The sequence below is a fragment of the Frieseomelitta varia genome, unplaced genomic scaffold (assembly GCF_011392965.1).
Source record: "Frieseomelitta varia isolate USP_RPSP 00005682 unplaced genomic scaffold, Fvar_1.2 scaffold_264, whole genome shotgun sequence".
Taxonomy (NCBI): Eukaryota; Metazoa; Arthropoda; class Insecta; order Hymenoptera; family Apidae; genus Frieseomelitta; species Frieseomelitta varia.
Window position 1 is genome coordinate 424,890 of NW_025109995.1, and position 15,865 is coordinate 440,754.

General features: G+C 27.6%; 1 protein-coding gene across 15 annotated transcripts in view; it reads right to left on the reverse strand.

The window, feature by feature from the left end:
• The window catches only part of LOC122528836 (patronin), a 150,461-nt gene that overhangs the window by 28,430 nt on the left and 106,166 nt on the right, over window positions 1-15,865 (reverse strand). For all 15 annotated transcript variants that reach the window (XM_043654384.1, XM_043654389.1, XM_043654393.1 and 12 more), the window contains 2 exons: window positions 9,393-9,608; window positions 1,446-1,900 (listed from right to left, as the gene is read on the reverse strand). In XM_043654384.1, coding sequence (XP_043510319.1) covers window positions 1,446-1,900; window positions 9,393-9,608 — 671 coding nt within the window. The remainder of the gene's footprint in view (window positions 1-1,445; window positions 1,901-9,392; window positions 9,609-15,865) is intronic.

Consider the following 15,865-nt stretch of genomic DNA (forward strand, 5'->3'; position numbering starts at 1 on the left):
AAAATGTAGACTGAAATATTCTAAGTGAAATAAAAAGATTATGATATTAAAAATTAACATTATTAATCTTATATACATTCACTACATAAATTAGAACCAATTTCAATCCTGCAGGCTATTTTGCTTGCATTTTTATTTGATATGCATTAAATACAATTGCTACTTTACACCTACGATTTTAAAATATTTCATAAGATGAAATCTTTTCTAAATAATCAGTCTATAGAAGCGAGATAATGAATTTCACAAATAACTTTAAATATTATGAAATATAATATTTGTTATTATGTTTATAGTTATGTTTATATAATGTTATTGCTTCTTTATTCAAATTATGATATATCTTTAATTATATAATCTTAAAATATTCTCAAATGTAATACCTATTACAAAATCGATGATTGTGTGAGATCTTAGAATTGTATTCATTTCTATTTTTTATACTTCTTTCATTTTTATAATAACATCTATTTTTTACAAATAATCCTTCAAAATCTTTGGCTCATGAGAATATTATAATATTAAACTTTGATAATATTCAAACTCAAAAACTCTTCTGTTTTACTTTAGACTTACATACTTCGAATACTGTTCTTCTATTTTAAATCCTCATATACTAAATCCATACTTGTTCCATAGAAAAAATTCAACATAGATTTTTATGCTCTGTTTTTCATAAAATTGATAAGTCTATTCCGAAAACTAGACATAATATCATCGAACTCTCAATCTCAGACTAGAAGACAACTACATACTGTATTACACTAGAATAGCGCGGACTTGTATCCAACCTAGTATTTTAGATCTTCAAAGTTATAAATAATCGTCGACTGATCTGACATTCTCGAACTTACGAAGCCTAATTTACAATTGGTAGAAAATATATGTTTACTGCGAATAATTATACCCATCAAATTTGTAAACATGACAATTTTTTTTCGGATCAGCTAAATATTTTTTGAAGTCTCCTATTTTTCTTTAAAACTAACCAAAACTTGCATATTTTATTGTCTGGTTTTGAATATATGTATCTTCCTCTTTATTTATATCCTATTTTATCAAATGATATTTATTACAAACAAATATTATTATTATTCAACATAATTATTATTTTATACTTTAGTTAAGATATTTAATCATTTATTTGTTAAAGATATATTTTACTATAATATATAAATAAAGTACGTAAAACCTCAAATTTATGAATGGTTTCATAACTCGTCATTGACATTTACTTTATTTATACAATTTACTTCTGAAAGGGATAAATATTTTAAAATTGCTATTTCAGGCCTAGAAATAAGTAAATTTTATTAGCGATTTCATAATCTCGCTATTATCTTTCCACTTACTGTACGTATGTATTGTAGTATTTCTTAATATTTGGAAATATATATACAGATGTTTCTATCTATACGTTCAAATGTATAATGTATAATTCTTACCCTCTCATGTACGTCACGTCCTCAGGTTGCATGTGAAAAATGGAATAGGGTAAGCATCTGTTACAAAATGCGTGGACCAGCGACAAATTGTGCAGCGCGTCTGCGACCGAGGGTCTTTTCGACACCCTGATGTCCATCCAATTGAGCTCGCCGGGGCAGTAGAACGCCACAACAGCGGCAAGACCCACACCATCGCACAACGATTGGAAGTCCTTGGCAGCTGGCAGTTCTGGTAGCCGCGTTTTATCAGCAGCATCCTCCTCTGTCTGGATTTTGGCGATCAACGCGTGTGACGCGTGACTGATCCACAGAAGAAGACCCTTCTCGTGGTCCGCTGGTACGTCCACTTCCGCCTGAGGATCGAATCGCCGGATCGCCGAGACCACCCGATCTCCAGTCACTACTTCCTTCGCGTATAAGACCATCAGGCCCTCTATCACAGCCATATGCGCAGACTGCAAACACGAATATCGGATTTAATTGCAAACTGGTTGATGAAACGAAAAGAAGACAGGGGGAATGGGAAATACAATAAACATTGATTTCCTCTTTTTCTTTTTTTTTTTTACATTTCTTGCTTCAGATTTTTATTTTTTATGAATTTTCCCGTAATATTTCCCATAAAGAGAAGAGGATAACATTTTTGAAAATATTGTTTCTTAAATAATTCTTTTAATTATAATTTTATTTCAATGTTTATTCTTTTAATTATAATTTTATTTCAATGTCTATCCAAAAGTCATCGAGAGGTGTAAAAATTCTAAATGTAGATATGGCCCGAATCTCATTCGAACGTAGAAAAGGATAGAGCAAATGAGAGAGAGAGAGAGAGAGAGAGAGAGAGAGAGAGAGAGAGAGATTCCGAGCATCGGAATGATCAAAAGAAACATATTAATGAAACTAATTTGAAGAGCAGATATAATATTCAAAGGAATAATTGCAAGTTTGAGACTCACTTCTATATATGTATATATTTCGTGCACAGTATATAACACGCTTGGCTTGAACGAGAAAAACGAACGGACATAGAAAGATTAGTCGTTTCTTTATACATATACATGTATATACACATAGAAAGGAAACTATTACTTATTATAACTCGTGCTACAAATTAGATTTTTCGCATATTCGTTACAACTAGAAGTGTGCGAGTATCCGACTATTCCGGGTAGTCCGTCTATCTCGGATCGAGTTGGAAAAAATTATATTGCGTTATCGAAATCAATTATTCATAATATTTAATATACATATTTTTTTTTCTTCAAATGTAATAATATTTACTCTAAATGATAATGTAAAAAAGATAATTGCTCAACAATTTGTGATATTAATTTCGCTCTAGAGTCGGTATTATTATATTTCCGGATAAGAAAAATAGTCTTTCACCCGTAGTTTGAGTGGCAGGTAGAGTAAGAAATTTTTTTGTAGCTAAAGACAATAGTGGAAATCTGGCTGTATTGCATTTCTACCAACTAATGTCTATATTTCTAGCACTAAAACCATCGGCGAAATACATACAGTGACTCTTATTAATATTCGGATATCATGTTATTCAAAATATTGTTGTGGACTTCGATTGTTTATAATAGTAAGTTTGGATTAACTTTTTAATATATTAGAACATTCATTATAGTTTATAGTAACATAAATTTTATTTATTTATTGCACATACTTTTTTTAATATCAAACAATAAACTGAATTATGTCGAAATACAATATGGCATAAATATTCGGATATTTGAAGAACTATAATATTTAAACCTGAAAATTGTTAACATAAACAATAGTTAATATATTGTTGGGTAGTCCTTAACTTCAATTACATATCGCAGACGTCTAGGCATATTTCCAGTAATTTTCTTTAAGTAATTGAGCGGAATATTCTTTCGTTCTTCGATTAATCATTGTTTTAACTCGTCTTTCGATTTATTGACGTATAACAATTAATTATTTTTCACCGAGAAAAAGGAAAAACGTATCGAGAAATCGGCCATCTTTTAAAATTAATTAAAAGAGTGACTGATATTGTACGGAGATACAATAATGAAGACCGAATTGAATCAATTCCTCAGAAAAGTCGGCCACGAAAACTTAACGACCGAGACAAACGCATTATTCTAAGAAAAATAAAAGTAAATCCTAGTTTAAATACTCTAAAGTTAATTTCAGAAGTATATTTATTAATACGAAACACATTGTATAATATTGGGAGACAGTTGGATATGTTTCGCCAATCATTTACTCTGTAACATTTACTGGTTTCTGCATCTGTACATATTACTGAATTAATTACATCACTATGCTTATACTTTAAATGATGACCAAGGGAACTCGTATTGCTGTACTCGAACTCGTATTGTTGTAATCGAACTAATCTTGACATCTATTGGTCATGTGAGTGAGTACTATGTACATAGTCTTTTGTTTCTCCGATGTCCTGGTATACATATTCAGTAAATTCAAATTTGGTCTAAAGACCTTGTTTCGTCAGCCGAGCTGTACAGACGTATTGAACATTCGTGTAAAGTCTACAAGTGTTACTTTATTATAAATAAAATTATACAACAGTACTTCATTTTAACTTTTTGTTGACATATTTTACATTGTGTCATCATATAATCATATTTTCATGTGGATTAATTTTTTCAGAATGCTGCCATACATTATTTCTATGTCATTTTTGTCGTACAACATTCACACCAGATGCGTTGGCGATATCTTCGGTGCTATCACTATCACGCATACCTGCATATAATATATAATACGTTTTAAAAATAAACTCCAGAAAATTTTGATCGCGTTACTATTTACATATATTCGTAATTAACCCTTTGCCAGTCTTGCAAATTTGACGAAATCAGTGCAAAAATTGCTTACCTGTTTTTTTCCATAAATTGGTTGATTATGCTATTCTGACGTAAAAAAAAGGGGGGATTCAAATGGTAAATTAGTTTTTTTGTTTGTAAAATGATTCCAAATTACTATTGCACTGCAAAATAATAACAAAAATAAATACTGAACACAATGAACTCCAATGTGACTTGCAAAGCGACACTCACGAAAAGTTTTCAAGTTAGAGAACCAGAGAACGATACATTTCAAAGCCTTTATCAAATGTTTGCCTTTATATAATATTTTCTTCTTCTCTTTCACGCCAGAGCTCAGATAGAAACACTACATCGATGGGGATTCTCTTTCTCATAGGACTACATGAAAGAGGCCATTTATATACCATATAAAATGGTCTCTTCCAGAAACATATAGCTTTTGCCATTCCTATTTTGTAGTATATATAAATGCTCTTACCATACCAGCAAAAGCTATATATTTCTGGAAGAGACCACTTATAGACCATATAAGTGGTCTGTTTCATGTAGTCCTGTGAGAAAGAAAATTCCCATCGGTGTAGTGTTTATATCTGAGCTCGGGCGTAAAAGAGAAGAAGAAAATATTCTATAAACATTTGAAAAAGGCTTTGAAATGTATTGGTATTTGGTTTTCTGACTTGGAAACTTCTCAGTCGTGAAAGTGTCGCTTTGCAAGTCACATCGGAGAGTATTGTGTTCAGTGTTCATTTCTGTGATCATTTTCATTTTTGTTATCATTATTTTGCAGTGCAATAGTAATTTGGAATCTTTTTACAAATAAAAAGTACGTTTACCACTTGAATCCCTATTTTTTACATCAGAATAATATAACCAACGAATTTATGGAAAAAAACAGGTAAACATTTTTTGCACCGATTTCGTCAAATTTGCGGGACTGGCAAGGGATTAACTACGAATATATGTAAATAGTAACGCGATCGAAATTTTCTGGAGTTTATTTTTAAAACGTATATTATACGCAGTGCAGGGATGCGTGATATTGATAGCACCGAAGATATCGCCGCAGCATCTGGTATGAATCTTGTGCGACGAAAACAACATAGAAACCATGTATGGCAGCATTTTGAAAAAGTTAAGTCACATGAAACACAATGTAAAATATGTCAACAGAAAATTAAAATGAAATACAGCAATACGAGTTCCCTTGGTCGTCATTTAAAGTACAAGCATAGTAATGTAATTAATTTAGTAACATGTACAGAGGCAGAGGCTAGTAACAACCAACAGCAGAATATAACATATTTGGACAAAAATTCAAAAAGATCTATTTATATATCAAAGAAATCTAAAGAGTTTACAAAGGCTACTGCTAGCATGATGGCATTAGATTGCAACCTTATAGTTTAGTTGAAGGCCGTGGATTTCAAAAGTTAATGAAGATAGCAGAACCACTATATAAAATACCCTCGCAAACTACATTTTCAAGTGAAATAATTCCAAAATTGTATGAAAAGATAAAACAAAATCTGAAGGACAAAATATCTATAGACTTGAAAGAAGGTAAATTATACTTTTCTTTAGCATTATTTCATTAAGCATTATTTTTTGATATTTTTTTTTATATGTATCTTCTAACTCTAACACATATAATTTTCTAACAGGGAATACCACTGTAGCATTTACTACTGACGGCTGGACGTCAAGAGCCGTACAAAGTTATTTGTCTATAACTATACACTATATAAATAAAAATTTTGAACTTTGCCATTATATGTTAAATTTAAAACACCTTCCGGAGAAACATACATATAAATACATTCAAAACGCTATATTACGCTGTTTACAATTGAATGGAATATACATACTGAGACGCCAGCCTTTATCACTACAGATAATGGACGGAGTATTGTTAAAGCCATTGATAATTATAATAAATGGAGCAGAGTTCCTTGTTTTGCCCATTGTCTACAATTGGTAGTTAAGCAAGGTTTAAGGAATTTTGAATTATACGATCATCTCCGGAAAAAATGCAAGGAAATAATTACGTTCTTTTCACGCTCCACAACCGCAAAACACAAGCTTATAACTGCACAAAAATCCATCAACGAACAACAAGAACCACTGCAATTAATACAGGATATCGATACAAGATGGATTTCAACATACGAAATGTTTAAACGGTTCATTCTTTTGCAAACAACACTAAATATAGTACTGTGTGAAGATGATATGCCGGATAATTTAGATTTAGTAGAATGGAATTTCATTATAGCAGTAACAGATGTCTTGAAACCTATTAAAGATGTTACAGAAAAAATGAGTGGCGAAACATATACTTCAGCCACAGCCAACAGCAACTACACTGATAAGAGATATGAGCAATAGTATTCGCGAAGCATTAAAGGTCCGTTCAATTATTTATTTTTAGTTACTACAAGAAAGAAACCATATTAAATAAATTACGTAATTTTATTTTTAGGAACGATTCGAGCCTATTGTACACAATAATAACCTGTACTTCAATACAATGTTATTGGATCCTCGTTTTAAGGATTACTTATTACCGACAGAAGAAAGACATAAAGCAATAGAAATATTAAGTGCAACTATTTCAGATATTTACAAGGAAACATCAAACTCACATGAAAACATATTACACAAACGCAATACCAGAAAAAGTAATAAGTTTATATAACAATAAATATAATTTTCCTATTATTTAAATATTTATTAATGATTTATCTTCACGTGTTGCAACTTATAGGCAACAAACAAATCACAACTGGACCAATTTTTCGACGAAGCACTAGAATGTACAAACGCCGAGGAACCGGAGACCTTTGAGTCGCAGCTACATTGAGAGATACATATGTATTTCGCCGATGGTCTTAAAGCTAGATATATAGATATTATTAGTTGGTGGAAATTTAATATAGCCAGATTTCCACTATTGTCTTTAGCAGCAAAAAAATTTCTTGCTGTACCTGCCACTCAAACTATGAGTGAAAGATTATTTTCCTTATCCGGAAATATAATAATACCGACTCTAGAGCGAAATTACTATCACAAAATGTAGAACAATTATCTTTTTTATATTATCATTTAGAATAAATATTATTATATTTGAAGAAAAAATATATATATATGTTTATTAAATATTATGAATAATTGATTTCGATAATGCAATATAATCCCTATCCTACCCAGAGTTAGGCATATTTTATTCGAACGAACAACGAATAAAATATTGTCAAATTTATTTGTAAATAACGAATAACGATTTTATTCGAAGAAAAATTATTCGAACACACAGTTGGGCATTATTCGAATAAAATTTTATTCCAAATATTTTTAGAAATAATGTAAAGAAAAAGAGTCGGGAGTACATTTTTTTTCAATTTTGGTTTATTTAATAAATTTATTTTGCTTTCAATATTTAATAAAGCGGAATCTACTTCAACCGACCAACATTTACAAACAAATGATAAAGTAGAAATTCTTGTACTACAATTTTTTACAAATAATAGAAATGATTACATATCTCTGAACGCATATCCCATAATTAAAAATGCTTCAATTCATATAAATTTAATATTTCGTGATATAAAATACCAATATCTTTACACTATCTGTATCTATTAAAGATATCTTCCGAAAATATAATAAACCGAAGTTGATTTCAAGTATCCCTTCCTTTTGGTTTTACGTAACAGTTTAAGATTTAATTTTCTAAAGCAACCCTATTAGAATTAGGAAAGGAGACTCTCTCAAACCTACAAGTTTAATAACCTTAAATTAAAATTAATTCTCTTTTATAAAAATAATTCTCAAAACTCTATTTATTGTATATGTTTATCTATTTTATTGTATATGTTTAAATTTGATAATTGAAAGTCGTTGCTATATGCAAGATACACTCATATAAGAAAAAAATAGAATAAAAAATAAATTTAAAAAAATAAACGCATAAGAAAGCTTGAAGCTCAAGAGTCCTGAATTGAAATAAACATTAAAATAAAATTATAATTAAAAGAATGATTTGGGAAATAATATTTTCAAGAATATTATCCCCTTCTCTTTATGGGAAATTTCATAAAAAAGTAAAAATCTGAAACAAGAAACGTAAAAAAGGAAAAGAAGGAAAGAAATGTTACACATTGTTTGTGACTTTATACAATTGAATTTTGTTTGAAAGAGAAGCAACAAGCTTTACTCTGCTAAATTAGCATGTCTTGAATGCCATCTTGCTGAATTAATCTATAGTACCTACATGTTATATGAGACGAAATCTCATTGCTTCCATTCACTATAATTGAAATTTACATAATTGAAATCAAAATTGAAATAAACAGTATAATCTAATCATCAAACGGAATTTTGAAAAGTGAGGGAAAGGAAGAAAATCCCGAATATAAAATTTTAGCTTCAGGTTTTGCAATACATTGAATTATATTTATACAGATGTTACTAATACAATCTATTGACTATCATATAATATCTGACATATTTTTTAAAAAATTAAGTTATTACCTTAATCTGAAATACATATAAAAAAAGAAATCATTTGTGTTATATGAAATAAATATGTTTTGCACTAGATAATTATATGTGTATGTATCTTATATATAATTCATTATGATCTGATAGAAAACTAATGAAATTTTAGTAAAAACAAATTAATTAGAGTTTTATTTATATCAATAAAAGTTTTATATATATTATATATAAGGCGTAGGGAGCAATCTATATTTTCTTCATAAACATTAATTATCTAATTGAGATCTAAAAACATTTATAAAATATTTATGTAGTTATTACATACATAATTAATTTTCAAGATATTAATAGATTTAGTAATAACAATAATAGATATTTTTTTACAAAATTAAATGCACATAAAATTAATACATGTATTAGGATTTTTTTCTTCTAAACATAATTTTTCTTTTCAAATATTATCTTACAATTTTTTAATTCTTTTTGTAATATATTTTTAAACAATATTTCCGTTTACATTATTATTCATAATTTTTATACTTTTCCTATTAATATATTTATTGTTTTTGTCTTTAAAATATATTCTCAAAAATTTCTAAAAATATTGCTCTTTTTATCTTACCATCTTGAGTGGTGAATTTTGAATGAGGATCGTTTCAGTGAGTTGAGTATTGTTTGGCTCCGCGAGGTAAACACCTTTTCTGGCAAGGGCTTGAAGAATACCGCAATGATTCTGATTGTGATAATTTGGATCCGAATAGATGTTTGCCAACGCCAAACAGTAAAGTTCTGCATTAGAAAGTGCGTGGACGATCTGCGGCTTCAGGTGTTCTTGATTCTGAAACAAAACATTAATAATAAGTAAAATTCTACAAGATACTTGTAAATAATGGATAATTATAATAATTCGCCTTTTTTATAAAATTTTAAATACCAATTAAATTAAATATCGCAATTTTGTTTCTTTTTCTTTTAGAAAATAACAATGAAGTTAAAATCAAGTAAATTGTGTTCTTGATTTGTTGTCTAATTAAGAACACATACAAAATTTTCATATCGTGTTCTATATATAATAAACTTGTAGAAACAATATATAATATATGTATGTCAGAAACTGTACAAAGTTCCTAATTACAGTTCCAGTATTCCTGCAGTAATTCTGGTATAGTAATATTTCGAAAATGAACGTTATTTTAAAAATTAGAATTAAAATTAACAGTATACAGAAAATTAATCTATCAATATTAATAAATAAGAACATCCATTGAAAAAAGAACGAAATTGTAAATTATGATATAAAATTAAATATAACTAAAATATAAAATTAAATATAACTATTTATGAAAAAGATTTATGGTATATATCATTTAAATCTATTTAACTTCTTTTTTGTTAATTTTGTTTTGTCTTAAAAGTAATTTCATTAAATTACATAAAAAAGCCTATACAAAGATTAAAATTAATATAATGCAGAATATTTTATTAACTTTGAATACCAACGGAATTGTGAAATACGTACTCGTTATTTATAATTAAGGAAACACTCAGAATGTCTCACCTGAAATTACACTTCGATTTTTATCATTATTACTATTCGCAGAGAGATATGTTTGGATGGAAATTGAATTGTTGCGAAAGGTACACATTTTAATGTTACTAATTTTTGGTGAGTACACATAGTATATATAGATGTCGAATGTATTTTCTAGATAAATCAGAAAAGTTATTATGAAATTGCAATTTATTTCGCAAATGTGAAGAGAACAATCTTTTAAGCGTCGCTGTAATTATTACGATGTAGATTTTTGTGCATACATATGTATATGCAAAATTTTAAAATGTAAATTTCGCGAGAGTATAAAGAATATAAATCACATAGAATATAAAGAAACATATGTAATGTTCAAAATAAAATTTAAAAAAAATCCTCGGTTACGTTACGTAATAATTCGACAGTTCAAACACGGTTAATATTAAAATACTAAACCTAAAATTTTCAACACAATCCATTATTCCACCTTACACTCTTCCAAAAAAATTCATTAAATATTAAAAAATATTTTTAATATATAATATAATATTACATTTAATACAAAAATATTAAAAAATATTTCTAAAAAGATAGCAATGTCTTGAATGAAAAAAAAGAAACTGAGACGCAGAAAAGAATAATGGCTCCGGGGAAATCAGATTTGTGTCAAAATAGATCTGGCCATAGTAGCAGTTTGAAACACAATATTCTGTAGTACACAGGTTGGCCACAACCGCATAAGAATATCCGGCAGACACGACGCGACGAGCAAATATTAGTATTCTGTAATTTCCGGTGTGGTGCGCGGAAACGCGAAGAACTCGAGACGATGTATCGCGGTAACGGAAATACACTGGTCGTGGTTATTGTCGCCGAACGATCGCGAAGTAATATGCATCGAACTAATCAAGTATCGCGCGTAAAAAGTATCGAGAACGCAAGTAAAAGGAATATGAATAATTTGTTGTATCATTTTATAAGCTATCGTTAACCTTTATGATAGAATAGCAATTCAAAATTATTACAATACTTAATTTATTAATTAAATATATTTATATTGTGGAATAATGCAATAACAAAAAGGTAAATAAGTTTAAAGAAGAATAGAAAATTCCAATTTACATTTTATCCATTATTCTTAAAAATGATATTAATTAGTGATAATCTGAAAGTTCTTTAAAAAGCGATACTATTACGGAAACTTAAGTCGTTTTTTCAACGTAAAACGATAAAAGCCATAAAATCTGGATTAAATCTTTCAATATCTAACTTATGAATAATAATTTTCTATATAATTCACAAATTTTTATTTTTCTTATTCATAATCATCTCCATTTCCACCATTTTAAGATTTTAATCCATACTTATTATAATACCATGCCATTTAATATTGATTAATAATTACAATAAAATATTTTAGAATTAAATAATTTATATCAAGCTATTACGATTCATTTACGATCCTGCAATACCAATCATCTATTAAGATTTAAACCTTTACATTTCTCAAAATCTTCATATTAGCTTTGTGTTGAACGCAATTTCATTTTTCTATCGTTAACGACTGTCTACATTTTAAAAAAATTTAATTCAATGTAATTTCGACAGTTAATAGTATTAGAAATATAAAAATTTAGAAATGAAAAAATAAAAAACACAAAAACAGAATATATGTGAATAACACAATAAGTAGATACAAGTAGAATAGAATTTAATAAACTTAATTATAGTTAGAATGATTATTAGGCTGAAAGATGTGCAATATTAATTTCTTGAGTTTGATGCGAGATTATAAAGTAATTGCCTCTTAATATGTAATTCCCTCTTCAATTTTATATTAAAATCTTTCTCAGAAAATCTGTTTGTAAAACAAAGAATGAAATACAATAATTCGAAAACGGGTATCAATTTGAAATCGTACCAATATATAATATTATAGACATTCTTCAATTTAAGAAATTTTAGAAATTTTAGTATCATTATATTTGACAATTATAAATGCACAACGTACTAGATTTCAAAATTTCCGGGAACTAGATCTCACATCTAGACTATTTAAATTGTCAATTAATAGCGAGTCCAGATCATTGCGAACACTCGTTTTCCTCTTTACGATTTTATCTTTAAAAAAAATGAAATTAGAACGGAGTTTGATGTTTCGTTGGTCATTGAAGTTAGTAACTTCAGAGGTTCTTGTGGAGGTAGTAACTTCACACAAACCTAACATTCTTACAGTTTCATCAAAGTCCCACATTTCTAACATGTAAAATAACATATAACATGAAAGATAGAACTAAATGTATTATTGACTAAATCGATTTTCATAAATTGGGAAATATTAAATACCTAATACTATATTTAATTATTATTATAATATAATTATTATTTTATTAATATATTATTTAATTATAATATTATTAATATATTAATAATTATTAATATATTATTTAATTATTAATATATGTGTAGTGTTATGTCTTTCATTGTGTCTTTTTTCTTTAATAAATGTTCCAATGCTTTCTTCATTAAATGCTAAATAAATAATTTATTAAGAAGTAGAAAAAATATAATAGTATAATTGATAGTTTTATATATTACTTATACAAAAGCACAAAAATATATTACTTATCACTATATTGATATCAATACTTCAAACTTATTAGTATTTAACATATTTTTATTCATGCTCAATTTTACGATAGATTTACAATATAGATAGATGGATTATATAAATAATTACTATAAAAGAAGATTATGTAATTTTTAAATCTATTTATTCTACTAATAGTTTTATTAGTATTACAGTATTGAAAATTTCAATAAGAGATAACATCAAATAATAAATAAAAAATGAATAACAAATAACTTTACAACATAAGTAAAATATATCTAAGTATCAAATATTCATTATTTTTCAATTTCTTTTGCGAAACTCTGCATTGAGAAGAGAAAAGAACAATATTATTTATCAGAAAAATAATTACCGCTATGATTTACGCTACATTAATTCCTTACGTAGTCACTTAAATAGTCTACTGGCTGCATATAAAACGGCCAATTAAATCCGCTCTTGATCCATAAAAAAGTGGCTCGAAAAATCGATTAAAGTCTGTTGAAAACGGGCGAAACGAGAGGAAGTCATTGATCTAAAATAAGTAGAAAGTATTACGTAGGAATTATACTGTTTTGTCAATTATTGGAATTATGCAATCTCTTTATATAAATAATTTCATAATAATCGATTTTCGACATTTCGAACAAATTGATTTGTATATTTATTTCAAATGTATGACATAGAATAGTGAATAGACTACGTCTCGTGGAATTTATAATAGAGAAGTATATTTTTAACATAAAGGATACTTATTGACTACTACAATGATTTTATTCTTTATAATCATCGTATCTACGTATATACAATGGAATATTATCACGCGATTAAATTCAAGCGAATATTCAATAATAAAATTGATATTACTAATCATGAGACTTTATAGAATTATTTCATTATTTCATGAACTTTTTATTTTTAGACTCGTTAATTTCTCCATTAAAAATCAAATATCTTTTAAATCGCTAGAAAACATATCGAATATTAATTATACAAGCAGTAATATTTAAATATAAATTTATAGATTTATAGTGATACCATATATATATATACATATTTATGGATTGGTGATTTTATGATAAATTATCAAGTACAATTTTTAATCATTAATTAACTATTCGTACACTTCGAAAAAATTCATTTATTGTTACCATAGATCGATCGAATTTATAAACAGTATATCTACATAAAGACCTATAATAGAAGAAGAGAAGAAAAGAATAATTGGATAAGTTGTTTTACCAGAAAATTCAACTTTAAAAATATTAATCTTGGTGATATGCAATATACTATTTTCTAAGAAATCTTAAATATCATTAGTAAATTAAAATAAAATTAAATAAAGACATTATTTAGATCATTTTTTAAAATATTGCCTTCTTATAAGGATAAAAGCATTGCCCTCTAATAAAATAAAATTCTCGTGAAGATTAAAAACATAGAATAAAAAAATGTAGAAAAAAGAAAGAAAGGAACGTAATATCGTGTAATTAAAATACTAAGGTAACGGCTTATGAAGAAAGAAATATAATTTCATGGCCACAAAACACATATTTCATAACTTTAAATTTAAAATTACTCTAAACAGTACATTCTCCAACGAATATTTAATTTTTTTATCATTTTTATCCAACCCATACCTATAGTAAAACATCATCTTTTGGACATTGCATAAATTACCGCATAAATACATTTACATAGTAAATAAACACATTGACGCACATTTATACTCGTTCACCAATTAACCTCCACTGTTTAAAATCATTCGAAATCAATTTAAAATCATGACTTCTCAAACAAAGAGGTTCCCGTGGTGAATAAAAATGAAGAAGCCAAGAGGAAACCAGTTGGTTCATAAACGCTTCATAAACATCGACCAAGGACGCTGTAAATTTCTGCAGAACCAATCGCAGGGTAGACCAATCTACAAACAGGGAATTTCGTTCAAACGCGCGGTTTAGAGAGGACGTTCTGAGCTGTAAACTGTCAACGTTGCATCTGGCGTTGTTAGAAAATCGGGAAAACAAATATAGTCTTGTGAATAGCTGACGCCGCGTCGTGGCGGCGGCGTTGAGTCGATAAATTTGAAGCAGGCCAGGTGAAAAACCACAGCGTATAAAGGAAACAGAGGCAGTAAAACAAAGAGAAACAAGAGAAATAACAGAAACGGAAACAATAATAACGGAAACAAAAAGAAACACAAGAAAAATACGGATGGCGGAGAAAACGGAGTTAATACAATTATTTCATACAATTAATTAACATATCAAAAATCAACGTTGGATTATTGTAATATTTTATTTATAATTTCTTTCTACTAATAAATTGAGTTCACGCGAAATCGATGACGTGAGGTTCAAATAAAATGAACTTGTCTTAAGAAAATAATATCAGTAAATATGAAACTAGAAATAGAATTTGCAATAGCAGTTTATGTTCATTTCGAGTCAAGAAGTATAGTTAAAGGCTCCGTAACTTTACTTGAAAGCTTTACTTAACAATAATAAAATCTTTTAAACAACTTCAAATAATAAATAAATATGTATTGCACATGTTGAACTAACAGTATGCAACAATAATATAAAATTTGATTAGCAATTAATGTGTTAATAATAACATTGGATTTTATAACTTTCATTGCTCGATCAGTAGCTCTATCATTTTTGTTATATGGATAATAATTTTCATTACAATTTTTATAGCTCTATAATATTGGCTCTATAATAAATATTCAAACATGGTGATAAATAAATAAAATCTTTGAATAAAATTCATAATAATAATATCTTCTTGTTTTTATTCTCATTTAATTAATTTTTAATAAATGACACAGATATGTAAAAGCTAAAAAGCTTATACACATCTGGATCAGATATAATTTACATTAGTTACTGCCATTTATAGAATATTATTCAATAATTACATCATAAATTAGAAGTGAATTCATTTTAAT